Source organism: Megalobrama amblycephala, linkage group LG16, assembly GCF_018812025.1.
Source record: "Megalobrama amblycephala isolate DHTTF-2021 linkage group LG16, ASM1881202v1, whole genome shotgun sequence".
Lineage (NCBI taxonomy): Eukaryota > Metazoa > Chordata > Actinopteri > Cypriniformes > Xenocyprididae > Megalobrama > Megalobrama amblycephala.
Window position 1 is genome coordinate 22734988 of NC_063059.1, and position 15362 is coordinate 22750349.

The following is a 15362-nucleotide window of genomic DNA, read 5'->3' on the forward strand; positions in this document are numbered from 1 at the left end:
AGATTAAACAGTGTTCAAATAGAATGTAATAATGCTTTGAATGTTAAAAATGTACATATTTGCCAGATAAATTTAGATGTCTTTATAATATGCTTATTTTCACACATGTTATAGTAGTATGTAGTTGCCATTGCCACACTATTTTAAGAATGGTTAATTTAGACAGGAAGTGGCTGTCTGGCTGACATCAAACAACAACAAAAAAAATTTCTTTGTAATGTTTCGTAATACGAAATTTACACTAAAGCTACCACAATAATAGACCGATGTGTTGCTTAAACACTACATATTTCATAAGCAAATATGATACCTTGGTTATGGCTTCAAAATATTGAATATCTTTTAAAGATTCACTGTTATTAACCTTGTAAACTTTGCCAAATTGATTCTGTTAACTGGTAAACAAACTTTGTTTCCTGACAGATTGTTATAAACTTGTAATTAAACTATACACCCTGACTCCTAAAAGATGTGAAATAGCCAGCCAATTAGATGAATGCATTTTACAGTTTAACATGCTTTAAATGTTCCAGGAAAGGGAGACTGACACTATATTACCAAGAGTGTTTTTGTAACCTTAACAGATGTCAATAAATACAGCGTTTTAAAATGTGTTTTTCCGAGCACAGCAAATGGCAGCCGAGTTTGGAGAGCTCTTTCACAGGGTTTGTTTGAACATAGATTCCCCTATACGACAGTGAGTGGGAAATGTGGAGCTGCAGCCAAAAGCCCCCTGGCTGATGAGAAGGGGAGGGACATTGACCCTGGGGTTGCAGTGTTGTGATGTTCATGTTAATGCTTACGAACGCTTTCCGATACCAAAGCGTATAGTAAAAGTGCAAGTCTATACCAATGGTATGATCCAAGAGGAGTTTTGTGGCAGCTCACATGACACTGAAGCATCCTGCTAGTGTTATTTTCAACATAACCATTTTCAAAATGAACATCTATTCTCTATTCCCTATGCCATATTGTTTAGTCTTACATATTCCTTTTCCCTTTGCAGTCTTGGCTTATGCAATCCCTGGCCTTCTGTGCCAAGTGGAGACCAGACTGCTGTGCTGTATTTTCTCCGGTGCATTAAGCTGTGACTGAAAAGTGTGGGGAGAGAGAGACGACTGCCTCTCTGCAGAAGGCGATTGGATATGATTTATTCGCCTGTCCTTTTCTCCCTCACGCTGTGTGGATGCTTAAATCTTATATAGTTTCTGGGGCAGTGTGGAAAGGCGGGCACACTGGGCCGAGATTAATCCTGTGTGCTGCGTGCTTCACTGCTGTGAGATGGTATGACAGTTGGCTGCAGGATTAACATGGCTCTGATGCACTAAAATACGAATTTTCTATATGGAAATAAATCGGACATTTAGAAGTATTAAAGGAAATACAAGCTAAATACAAATTAAACGGATTGTCCACCAAAAAAAAATTAAATTCTGTCATTGACTGTCAACTTTTTTTCATCATTCTGTTCTTAACACATTATAACTTCCTTCTGTGGAATACAAAAGAAGATATTTTGAAAAATGTCCCTTCTGGAAAGTATTTCATCTTATTTTATTGATCGATACAGATTGCCTGTAGCAAGGACCATTTTAAAATTTCTTTTTAATAAAAAAAAATTATTTATTTATAGAGATGCACCGATTGCAATTTTCTTGGCCGATTCCGATTTTTTTTTTTTTTGTTAGTGTGATGATCTGCCGATACCGATTTTTGCCAATTCTGATTTTCTTTCTAAGAACTATAATACAAAAATCTATTTTTCTTCAACGCAGTTTTATTTCCATAAAAAAAGTAAAAAGTCAGTAATAAAATAAGAACAAATAAAAAAATTGCAAACAACAGCACAAATAAATGCAATAGAATAAAGAGAGCTATGAAACTAAGTAGATTTTTATTCAGGTAGGAAATACTACAGAAATTAAAGTAATCAAATGAAAAATAGCATATCCAGTGTTATTTTACATGTTTACCTTAATTTCTGTAGTCTTTATTATTAAAGGTGCCCTAGAACGTTCTTTCACAAGATGTAATATAAGTCTAAGGTGTCCCCTGAATGTGTCCTTGAAGTTTCAGCTCAAAATACCCCATAGATTTTTTTTTTTTTAATTAATTTTTTTAACTGCCTATTTCGAGGCATCATTAACTATGCACCGATTCAGGCTGCGGCCCCTTTAAATCTCGCGCTCCCTGCCCCCCTGAGCTCGCGACTGCCTTAAACAGCATAAACAAAGTTCACACAGCTAATATAACCCTCAAATGGATCTTTACAAGATGTTCGTCATGCATGCTGCATGCATGCTTCGGATCGTGTGAGTATAGTATTTATTTGGATGTTTACATTTGATTCTGAATGAGTTTGATAGTGCTCCGTGGCTAACGGGCTAATGCTACACTGTTGGAGAGATTTATAAAGAATGAAGTTGTTTATGCTTTATACAGACTGCAAGTGTTTAAAAATGAAAATAGCGGTGACTCTTGTCTCCGTGAATACAGTAATAAACGATGGTAACTTTAACCACATTTAACAGTACATTAGCAACATGCTAACGAAACATTTAGAAAGACAATTTACAAATATCACTAAAAATATCATGTTATCATGGATCATGTCAGTTATTATCGCTCCATCTGCCTTTTTTCGCTATTGTTCTTGCTTGCTTACCTAGTCTGATGATTCAGCTGTGCACAGATCCAGATGTTAATACTGGCTGCCCTTGTGTAATGCCTTGAACATGAGCTGGCATATGCAAATATTGGGGGCGTACATATTAATGACATATTGGAATATTGGAATATTGGACTGCTGTCCCTTTTAAAAGTTTTTATGAGCGGACCCAATACTGTTACACAACATGCTTTCTCTTTCTAAACTATAACGATGTAAAACTGACTTGTGTTTATCTGAATAATCACCAAGGCATTTTGACAATTTTCTTATGTATTTGACCGTTTAAGCGCAGTAAGCCACTCATTTTGGTACTTGTTGTGACTCTGTTTGAGACTGAGCGTGGCTTGTTCGCTCCACCTATTATATAGATCAGTGGTGCACGCGCTTTTGATGTGAGCACGAAACCTGCGGGAATGACTAAAATTATGCGTAATACAAGCACTATTTAACTGGCGCGAATGAGACGAGAGAGAGAGAGAGAGAGAGAGAGAGAGAGAGAGAGAGAGGAGGCGCCCACGCGAGTGTGTGTCACTTCACCGGAGAGAAGAGAGCGAGAATGCGCAGCTGACGTTATTGCCTGTGCCGCTGGTAACAAAACGGATGGCTCAGAATCGGTAAGAAGTGAGACTGATCGGCCGATCACCGATCCGGGCCGATCATGAGGAAAATCGTCCGATTCCGATTCCTGGCCGATCGATCGGTGCATCTCTATTTATTTAGTGTTTCCATTTTCACAATGCTGCCTGGAGCAAAGACCATTTACAAAATTCATTTTAAAAAAATGTTTATTTATTTATTTTCTGGGAAAGTCTGTTTCAGTACTGCTTCTTCATGAGCATAACACATTAAATCACTGTTGCCCTACTAACATACTCTAGCCAACAGAAGGTTTGCAGCTAGAATGAAGAATATCTAATATATAATAAATCTCTATGAATATGAAGTCAGAGGCTAGGGCTCTGCAGTGTCTTGTTTGGGGTGCTTGGCATAAACATTGCCAACTTGGCTGCCCGAAACTCTCTAAGTAGCAGAGCATGAAGCTTCTTTAGCAACTTCTTCTTCTAATTAACAGACTGTCTGTCTTTAATTTTTAACAGAGTAGGACCTGTGTCGATTGTGATCTTTTGTTTTGGGAGGTATGGATCGTTACGAGTTCTGACTGCCTTTCGGCGTCAGCTTGTCCTCTTGACCTTGGTGGCAACAAAGTGTGTTGTGAACTTGGCTTACTCTCTGCTTTCCCACCTCCTCCTGCAATATCAAAGAATTTAAACGGACAATCTAGCGTGAAGAAATGCACATCCTCCAGCCCTGTCAGGACGGGTGATTGAGTTTATTGGAGCAGAAAAGGAAAATCTCCCCAGGCCGCTGCCGCTCAGCCCCCCCCCCCCCCCCCCCCCGTTCCTCTTTGTGATGTCACACGGGGGAGGGGCTGGTTATTTCAGAGGCCCAACTCGACCCATGTCATCTGACATTACCTCAAATGCCATTTCCACTTCCACTTACCTTTTCATTTATTTTCTCTTTTGCTCTCGCTTCCCATTATTACCCTGCCTGTATCTGTGTGTGCGTGTGCATGCTCGCAAGCACACTTGTTTGATCATGTCATTACTCAGTCATCACTGTTTAATGGGTTTTAACAGCTGATGTTTGAAGCAAATGCGGGCTCCTGTTAGAGCCAGTTGGTGCGCTTGGGGCCATAAAGACTCTGCCTCTTCCATCCGCAAAGCATTTGTCCTCTTCTTATTTGCTTAGATGCTTCCTGAATTTGCTAATTCATTTTGGTTCATAATGGCCATAGATGCAGCCTTTTATTTATTAAATGACTTTATTGTTATTCTGTGAAGAGACATCTGCAGTGTTTATTTTTCTGTTGGCTTCCGCTTCACTAATTTCCACTGACACAAGCAGCCAAAATTTGACAGATCTGCAAATGAAACCATACCCCCCTGGAGTGGGTTGTTTTGTCCCTTATAGTTTAAAGGCAAGTTCCCCATTTGGCATTTTAAGGAGAAGTGAAAGGCTACAGTGTACATTTACCAGGTTAATATGTGTGTCCATGTGATTTTATTTCTTGGGTAGAGTAGACTTTCTTATAACACTGCATGTGAATCAGTTCAAGAAATGTTTTTATATTTATCTCTGCGGACAGCGCTTGTGACATGACATCACTTACCACATTAAGTAGTTTTAGAAATTTGGTAATTTGTAAATCTAAGATTTTTCTTTTATGGTTCAAAATTAAAAAAAAAAAAAAAAAAATCTGCTGGCTCGGTCAGTCTAGTTTTACCCATAACAGAAAATATTTAGGTTTTAGCAACATATTTTTAGTATCATAAAAGAATATATTTTCATTAAATGTAAATGATTGCAAATAATCAAATATGATTAAAATTATTTTCATTAAACTTTAGATTTTTTTATTATTATTTGAAAATCAAGTTCTAACAAGTAATTTGTTGGGTTTTAATGTAATAAAATAAGCATATATATATATATATATATATATATATATATATATATATATATATATATATATATATATTTATTTTTTTTTTTTTAATGACAGATATGAATTCCAAAAAAAAAGAAAATCATGACATAAAATGGCATCCTAAAATTTGTTTATATTTTTTGACCCATTTTTGTGACCCAGATGACTTTACTTTTGTGACAAATATAATTATAGTTAAATAATAAAGATAAATGATAAAAAGAGTAAAATAGCATAAATCAAAAATAGCAATTCAACCCTACTACAATGTTAACATAAGATGCTTATATTAATGCATATAATGCAAAGATATGTACTTAAGTGATCTTCTGTGATAAATGAAATCATTCTACGTATATCAGTCGAAAAATTACTTTATTACAAGGCTATATTTTGAGTCCTAGTCCTGTGGTGTGTCTTGAGTATTGCCGTCTGTCCCTTATGTCGGGTCACTGGTCTGACGCACAACAGACTTCTGCTGAAACACATACATGACCATTTGGAGCAGTGTGGCCGTATTCATGGTGGTGATGTCATGAGTTGGAGCACAGAGTTCCTCTGGACCGCACTGGATACAAACAGCATGTGCTTTTTCTCCTGCACAGTCACTGTTCCTTCTCTCTCTCTCTCTCTGCCAGCCCAGCACTCACTTGTTTTTTCCTCCACTGCTCTAGCCAGCGCTGATATCATCCTCCAGCTCTCTTCACCCCTATCTTCCTGCCAGCCTGCTCACCACGACCTGAGCATGACACCATCACATGCATGCACATAATGCATGCACTCAAGAAATCTGTGAGCTAAAAAGTGTGGAAAAGATGGGACGACATAGCAAAAGAGCCATGTTGTTTTTCACCCCACTATTCCTTTTGAGTGGTTTCTGACAAACACGTCTTTCAGAGTTGAGTAACTGGAGTGTCCCTCATCCAGGCCTTTCTGGCTTCTTGTGGATAGGTTTTCCATTATTACACAAAACCTCATTTGAGCAGAGAACCCACCCCCTTCGCCCCACCAAACCCATCTTCCCCTGCCATTCTTGCACTTCCTTTAGCTTTCCAACTTCTTTGCGTTATCACCTCCTCCTTCAGGAGTGTCCTTCAGACATTGCCCTCATACATTTTCAAACTTTGCCTAACTCTACAGAGGCTAGACCAGTTGGAGACAAACTAAAAAAAATTCTGTATTAACACTTTTTGTGCATAAGCATTAATGTAACTGATGTGGTCGTAAGCACAAATAGCAGTATTCGTATGTGTACTATCAGCATGCATGATACATTATGGAGAGGATAACATGTAAAAGGTATGATTATTAGCTGGTTTGGTTGTTTGGATTTACTTTTCCATTCCTCCTCTTTAGCGGGAGGTTTTTAGCCGAGTAGACCATGGAACGTTTTACAAGCACTTTCATAAATGGCCCATTCAGTTCCCTCAAACTGCTCTCAAAAGGATCCTGTGTCGCTACAGTGAGCTCTGATACAAGCAAGAACAGTGTGCTACATTACAGCCCCTGCTAGAAGACTTAAGAACTATATGATTGTTTTGACCATTTTCATAGAGATAATTCACCTGGAAATGAACATTCTGTCACTTACTCACATTCAGGTTGTTCTGAAGGTCCTGTATCAGGGTTTTTCCAGGGTCAGAAATGGTCTTTAGAGGTGGCAGATGAACGTGGTCATCCACAAACACAGTACAAAGTACCCTACCCATGTGAACTGCTAGCCTAGTACTGACAATAAATCCAAAATTAATGCAAAGAAACCATTTGTAATATTAACTTCTATTTATTCATTAAATAGTGAATATTATCACTGTCAGGACAGATCATAAAAAGTGCTTATTTTATATTTTAAAATCTGTAAATTTTATATGTAAAAAGTCACTGAAAAATTTGTTTGAAAAGTTAGTAATAAAATGAACAGCACATTACATAGAAAAAGTGGCAGGTCCATTATTTTGCATTTACACTCCAGGACTTAATGCACGGATCATTTGATATACCGTTTGTTTTGTTCCATACGTTGTTATGATTATCACTGTTAATCGGATTCAATCACACATTTAAATGAGGCTGTCAATCCATAAACTTTGCAATGTGTAGCTAGCAGCATGAAAACTATATATTATATACAGAAAGCGAGCAAAGGTCGCTGCAATTATTATAAACTAAGCTGTTAATTACTTCAGTTCAATGCAAGGTACACAAAGTTGCACTTTCATGAAAACTCCCTTTATAATCTAATGAAGCATGTTTCAAACTTTGTTGGTTATAATGAAAGGAGTCACAAGTGTGAACAAAAATTCTGCCATTTTGAGCAGTGTTGTGTGGATTCTGACTAACAAAGTTTACCCAGCTAATATAACCCTCAAAATGGATCTTTACAAAGTGTTCGTCATGCAGCATGCATGCGTCGGATCATGTGAGTATAGTATTTATTTGGATGTTTACATTTGATTCTGAATGAGTTTGAGGCTGTGATCCGTGGCTAACGGCTAATGCTACACTGTTGGAGAGATTTATAAAGAATGAAGTTGTGTTTATGAATTATACAGACTGCAAGTGTTTAATAATGAAAATAGCGACAGCTCTTGTCTCCGTGAATACAGTAAGAAACAATGGTAACTTTAACCACATTTAACAGTACATTAGCAACATGCTAATGAAACATTTAGAAAGACAATTTACAAATATCACTAAAAATATCATGTTATCATGGATCATGTCAGTTATTATTGCTCCATCTGCCATTTTTCGCTATTGTCCTTGCTTGCTTACCTAGTCTGATGATTCAGCTGTGCACATCCAGACGTTAATACTGGCTGCCCTTGTCTAATGCCTTTCATAATGTTGGGAACATGGGCTGCCATTATGCAAATATTGGAGGCGTACACCCCGACTGTTACGTAACAGTTGGTGTTATGTTGAGATTCGCCTATTCTGGAGGTCTTTTAAACAAATGAGATTTATATAAGAAGGAGGAGACAATGGTGTTTGAGACTCACTGTATGTGTTTTCCATGTACTGAACTCTTGTTATTTAATTATGCCAAGATAAATTCAATTTTTAATTCTAGGGCACCTTTAAACACATCTGATTGGCCATTGCGTTCATGCACTCAACAGGTATGTCTGTGATCGGTTACAAAGCTCAACGCTGCAAAAGCATATTGTAAATAGAAATCTTTGATGCTCTTCACAGAGTGCTTACACAAATACTCTCTGGAGCATTTTAAAGCAGCTGGCTGTCAGTGGGTACTGGCACTGTAGAACGACAGGTATCATCATATTAAATGATTGAATAAATCTTTGCCGGGACACAACTGTTGATCCGGTTCACAAACTGAACAGATTCGTTCACAAATCCAACTCTCTGACTCAATGATCCATGCTCAGCAGTTAGAGATAGCTCACTTGAGGGGAAGATTATCAGTGAATAATGACTTAATTCTTCAAAATATAATTTTTTTTTTTGTTCCAAGGAAGAAGGTAATGGAAGTTTGGAACAACATGATGGTGAATAAATTATCCATTTTCAGTTTATAGAAAGAACAGTCCTTTTAAGTGGGTTCAGGCATTCTGATTTGGGTCTCAGTCATTCTAATCTCCTTCTAGGTTTTTGGCTGGTAATTCAAACTTGTAATTTCAGTTGTTATTAGCTCTCATGTTAAATTTAACCCATTTTAGCCCACCGGCAACTATAGTTGCCGCAGTGTATGGTTGTCATTTTCCTTTTGTAAGTTTTTTTCTAGATGTTTTCCATGTTTTATTTCTCAATGACATGCAAGAAAACATCCAAATAAAGGATTTCAAGAACAAAAAAAAAGGTATTGACTTCCTTCCTGTGACATGAGGCTGTCAACTTCCTACCCCTTCTTCCAGGAAGCATAGCGAAGGCAAACCCTCCCAAAGAAAAGTAATTTTAATGTTAATATTAGAATTTTTTTGTTGACATATATATATCTACGTAATCATGAGGGTCTCTAGAATCATCCAAACAAAACAAATCTTACAAGAGATCTATAGTTTTTTGTATACTTAGTCAAAAGTCCAAGCGGCAACTATAGTTGCCGGTGGGCAAATGACTTGTAAGTACATATATCATGGGGAAATGGGGTATACTGTGTTTAATGGGTTAATAAATCAAGGTTATTTGTCTTGTTTAGTGCTTTTTGCTTTCATAATGTTTTATATTGTTATATATTATATATTGTTATTTGTTAACTTATTTATTTTTTAATTTATTTATTTTTTGTTTGTTTGTTGTATGTGACCCTGGACTACAAAACCAGTAATAATGGTCAATTTTTTTAAATTAAGATTTATACATCATCTGAAAGCTGAATATATATATAAGATTTCCATTGATGTATGGTTTGTTATGATATGACATTTGGCCGAGATACAACTATTTGAAAATCTGGAATCTGAAGGTGCAAAAAAAAAATCGAAATATTGAGAAAATTGCCTTAAAGTTGACCAAATGAAGTCCTTAACAATGTATATCCACTCACAAAAATAATTTTTTATATATTTACAGTAGAAAATTTACAAAATATCTTAATTAGGATATTAAGTAAAGATCATGTTTAATGATTTTTGTTATTAAAGAAAAAAAAATTTATGACTGGGTTTGTGGTCCAGGGTCACATATAGATGTAATTTTTTCTAATGAACAATGTAATTTAACTTTTTAATTCACAATGCTCTGTTGGAGCAACTTAATGGCTGCACTTTGTTCTGCACTATGTTCCACCACTTTAAAACAAACGGATTTGTTGTTTGTTTTGTTTTCAAATTCAAGAGATTATAAGTTAGATGCAGCTTTTTTGTGTTCACTCCGAATGATCTTCAACTTTGATTGATCTGTTGAAAGCAGTTATTTTGAGTTAGATGCATAAATGTTCTCCTCCTATTCAAATTTTACATTGAGGGGTGCATACAACATATTTGCCCACCGGCAACTATAGTTGCCGCACATTCAAACACGTTTTTTAAGAAAAAAAACAAAAACCTGGGGAAAATAAATGCAGAACATGTTCACATAGGACACTATTAACAGGACTATATGCATGAAACCCTTCAGAAAAATTTGGGCACAAATGGGTTAAGATGGGTTGTTCTTTGTGAAACAGTGGATATTTTTATTTGACGTTATTTTGATTTACACGTGACAGCTGGCGTAAATGTGGAAATTGTGACCCCTGTGGGGAGTGGAATCAGGATTGCCAGGATTGAATGCCTGTGCCGGCATTCAAGGTTCATTTTATTAATTGAGTTTAAATTGAAAAAGTCAGTGATTGACGGCTGTTCTCTCATTAGACTTATCTAGTTTACCAGCGGTGACAAATTGCCTTGCGTAATCTACCATCCTCATAAAGGGTGGGCTAATCCCAGCGAGTCCTTTCTATTACTTCGCTGCAGTGTTAATTTCACAGTTAGCTGACCTCTGAAGCAATCTTAGAAAAGTTAGTTAAGCATTCATACTATTATTCCCAGTGTTCAGAGCAACCCTGCAAATGTCTTACACTTCACTTTAAGGGTATAGATTCAACTCTCTCGTATACTGTCCTGTAATTAACCGGCTGTTTGGCTGACCCGCAGGTTGAGTTCAAAATCGATGAGCTGTCAGGCTGACAGACAAATGTGATGTTTAGCTGATCCTCCATCGTTTAAAATGCTGAAGTGATTGTTTTGTGTGGATGTTTCTCATTGAGCACATTATTTTCAGTCAGTTTGGTGGTCCACGGGTCAAGCGTGTGAGCCCAGGTGAAGGAAATGGCAGCGAGCTGTTAGTACAGTGACTCTTAGTCAGACAGGCCTACAAAGGGCTTCTTCAGCACTGTGTCCCATCACTGGCTGGCCTAGAGAACAGAGAGGTTTCTCACACGGCCTGTGAGCGGGAAGCAGAGCACTGTTAAACACACTCACCCCACCTTACTTCACCTTACTGCCGAGGCTACTTTTAGACCTGGAGTCATACTGCTGTATGCAGGCTTTTCCACTTGCTCTTTTGATAAAAATCCAGGAGGACTCATGTGGAGCCTCTTAATTGATGTGTGTAATGAATAGGGCTACATTAGCGCCGTGTGGCACATCTGTTGTCCTAGCAGGAAGTTAACAAAGCAAAAGCACACAGCAAGATAAAACTACTCAACGCTACACAATACACACTCCCATCAGTCATAGAACTTAAAGCTGGTCTGAATTAATAGTTGATGATATGAGTTCTTTAATGTTGTTACTGATATCTAGAGAGCAGTGCTGATAAATACATATTACATTTTTATGATGGCATATGAGACATGTATAATCGCTGAAAGTAAATGAGCAATTGTTTTGCAACTGGTGTATTGTTATATTTTTGTTGCAGGTGTTAATGCGTTTCATTGAATTTGTACGTTGATTTCTCTTGTTTGTGTTTGCAGAACCAGTAGCATTCTCAGCAGAGACCACCCTCCCGACAAGAGGCCCAAAAGCGATAAGCTGCCCGGTACCCCAACACATGAGTTTGACCCTACAGGCAAGTGACGACGGGCACTTTCTTTCATACTTGCCTTTCACACTCACACTTTCTTTCTCTACTCATACAGAATAGTAGTGTTTAGCTGCACTTAGGAGTGTCCTAACTGCTTGTGTGGTGTGGACCGAAGCACACTGCTTCTCTCACACGGTCTCTTCAGACTCTAAAATGGAAACAGTTTCCTCCGCACACAGCACAGATGGAAGGCTGTGCCTGTCCACTAACTGCAGTGGAACGGCTTTAAACAGCGGCATGATTCATACTTGCTGACCATAAACGATGCACATGTTCCTGGCCCCGGTTTTGGCAGTTGAAAGACATTGTCAGTGTGTTTTTCTTTCAAGTTTTGCCTCTGTTTTTCCTCTCAGCTGCTGGTGAGAGTAGAGAAGGAAAAGCAGTCCTGTGCATGGCCGTTAATGTGAGGTTTATGGTGAAGAACAATGCGATAATCGTATCGATTAAAATACGATTCGCATCGTTTGGGATGAGAGATGTTTTCCTGTTCGTCTGAAAGTCGGTTGTGTGCCTGAATGAGATAATGGCAGAATTTTCTCAGGGGTCTTTTCAAAGATTTCTGAGCTATTCTGAAGCAGTTTTCACAAGTGCATAGTGTTTTTTTTTTTATTGCGTTTTGACCTAACGTAAATGTCTCACTTTCACATATGAGTTAGAGGGAATAGTGGTGAATAGAGGATGTGATGCATGTTTATTGTGGATGTTCCTCTGGTGTTAGACTCTCCTCATCTGATGCATGACTAAACCACCTTAACCACGGTGTCCTCTAGGGCTGGGCGATATAGCTAAAAATATGAAGTATTTTTTCATTCTTTTGACAATATCTGATGTTTGTTCTGAATAATTTTTTCTCTTATTTTTTTCAGTCAGAGGAACCATAATTTTGACCAAACAGTCATTGTTGTCAAGTACAAAGTGTTTAATGCAAAAAAGTAATATGACATTATATAACATAAAATAATAATAAACAGTAGTATTTACATACATAAATTGTAAAATTTAAAAATTCCAGTTAGAAAATGCAAGTGTCTGAGTTCAATCAGCATTTTTGCACATCCGGTTGCATGTCCAGAAGTCATTGTTTTTTTTTTTTGTTTTTTTTTTAAAGATTTATTTTTTGGCGTTTTTGCCTTTATTATAATAGGACAGTGATTAGACAGGAAGCGAAGTGGGAGAGAGAGAGGGGAAAGGACCACGAGCCGGGACTCGAACTCGGGTCGCCCAAAGCACATTGGCGCTACATGTCGGCACGTTGCCCATGAGGCCATCGGCGTGGACAACTGGGGTTTTTTTAATGGGTTTTTGGTTAAATGCCTGAAATAAGGTTTGCAGTTAACTCAAGCTCAAGATATTTTGACGTTTTATTCTAAAACATAAAATCTATCAGTAATACCCTACTCATAATTTTTTTTTACAGCTTTTACTTGTCTTGAAAAAGGTAGTTGCTAACAAGTGGCTTAATGAGACGATGGAAATTGTCAGAATCGGGGACATTAAGTGCCATCGGACCGAAACGGGAAAACTCATCTAATCACTAGTCCGTTTTTACAGCCTCGTGCTCTTGCAAACTATTCTAACTCAAACTTTCCAACTTGTAGATTTTAAATAAAGACTGAAAGAGGTGTCGAAGCTTAATTGTTGTGAAATTGAAGTCATTCAACTGTGGTGTTCTTTTTTTATAGCCTAACTTTAGCCTTTTACTTCTGGGAAATTGTTTAGGCTACAAAATTTATAGAAGTTATTTATATGTGAAGATTATCTTGCAGAGCAAAACGTGGAAGAATTTGAAACTTTTGTTGGTCACAGGGCTAATTTGCAGCAATAAGCCAAAAATAAGGGAAATCCTATTGGGTTTTTGTCAAGGGACCCAGGGCGATGCCAACTTCTGGGTTGGCCTGAAAAAAATACATCATCGCTGCAACACTATTGCAGTGGACATTTTGAAATGTTTAATGGAAATGAATTGAACTTACAAACATAAAGACATGTCAACATTAAAGGATTAGTCCACTTTTAAATAAACTTTTCCTGATAAATTTACTCACCCCCATGTCATACAAGATGTTCATGTCTTTCTTTCATCAGTCGAAAAGATTTTTTCATGATTTTTCTCCTTACAGTGGATTTCAATGGCTACCAACAGATTGAAGGTCAAAATTACAGTTTCAGTGCAGCTTCAAGGGCTTTAAACGATACCAGATGAGTAATAAGGGTCTTATCTAGTGAATCGATCGGTCATTTTTGAAAAAAAATACAACCGTTTATGCTTTATAAACAAAATATCGCCTTGAACGTACTTTCCGCTTCCGCATTCTTCATAACGCTTACGCTGAATGTCCTACGCCTTCCCTATTCAAGTTACGGAAAAAAACGAAACTGGCGCCGCGTTCGTTCCGTAAGTCGACCCTTATTACTCATCTGGGATCGTTTAAAGCCCTTGAAGCTGCACTGAAACTGTAATTTTGACCTTCAACCTGTTGGTAGCCATTGAAATCCACTGTAAGGAGAATAATCCTGGAATGTTTTCCTCAAAAACCTTCATTTCTTTTCGACTGACGAAAGAAAGACATGAACATCTTGGATGACATGGGGGTGAGTACATTTATCAGGAAAAGTGTATTTAAAAGTGGACTAATCCTTTAAGACGATGTCAAATTTCAAGGCCAAACAAAATTATTTTAGTAAATAAAAATTACATTAAAATCAATGGAGTATTTACAATGTTACTTAATTTTAAATTTCCAGCAAATATAATTTAAGAATATAGTAGCCTATGATATATCGCCCAACCCTAATATCTTTCCAATATTCCTTTAGGAGTGTCTGAGAAGTGTGGCTCTTTTGCGTGATAAATTTCAGCCCAGTTGTATATCCTTACTTAAAGATGTCATAAATCTTATATATCCTGTTAAACAATATCACTGATTACATTTTTTGTGAGAAATTTGAGTAGGTCTGGCTAATCAGATCCACAATTTGCTCTCGTGTTATAAGTAACTATGATTAACCATATTTTAAGATGCATCATTGCGTAACCACTTTAGAGAATGTTATCTCTCGTTAAAGCACTTTTCACCCCAAACTGGGTTGGTTATATCTGCATGTGTGCCGATCATTGATTTCTGGGTTAACACCTGGGGACCTTAATACCTGAACACCTTATTAATCATTTCAGGGGGAGACACTTTGTTAATATGTAAGACCTTTGGGAATTCACTGCTTATCAATAGACAATGACCCACTCCAAAACAGCCACACTTTGTGTATTTGTGCCATTGCTCATTTTTTTCATTTGAGTCCTTTTTCTGTGTCCTCTGTGTCATGTATCATGATGTTGTGTTGCTCAGACGTGCTGGTGCAGAAGAGTGGATTTGTAGTGGCTGACAGGAGACCTGAGTCTTGTGGTAAGATGATCGCACTGTTGCTGTGTTTCTAGCTCTCTTTCCTCCTGATAGGGGGAATCTTCTCCTGCACTGTGAAGTTCAAGTGTTATCAGCATTTATTTAAGTTCAGCTTTTCTGCTGAGTGTATTTTGGGCTGTGTGTGTATTATTGGACAATAACAGATAACATTATTCTTGATGGCTCAGAGAGAGTCTGAATGCTCAGTTTAAAGACCTGATAACTATTTATACTTAAAGGGTTAGTTTACCCAAAAATGAAAATT

At 37.3% G+C, this 15362-nt stretch overlaps 1 protein-coding gene across 3 annotated transcripts in view; it reads left to right on the forward strand.

The window, feature by feature from the left end:
- arhgef12a (Rho guanine nucleotide exchange factor (GEF) 12a) overlaps positions 1-15362 on the forward strand; it is a 59017-nt gene that overhangs the window by 9513 nt on the left and 34142 nt on the right. For 2 of the 3 annotated variants that reach the window (XM_048160080.1, XM_048160079.1), the window contains exons 3-4: positions 11587-11681; positions 15044-15100. In XM_048160080.1, coding sequence (XP_048016037.1) covers positions 11587-11681; positions 15044-15100 — 152 coding nt within the window. The remainder of the gene's footprint in view (positions 1-11586; positions 11682-15043; positions 15101-15362) is intronic. The other variant, XM_048160081.1, reaches the window with a different exon arrangement.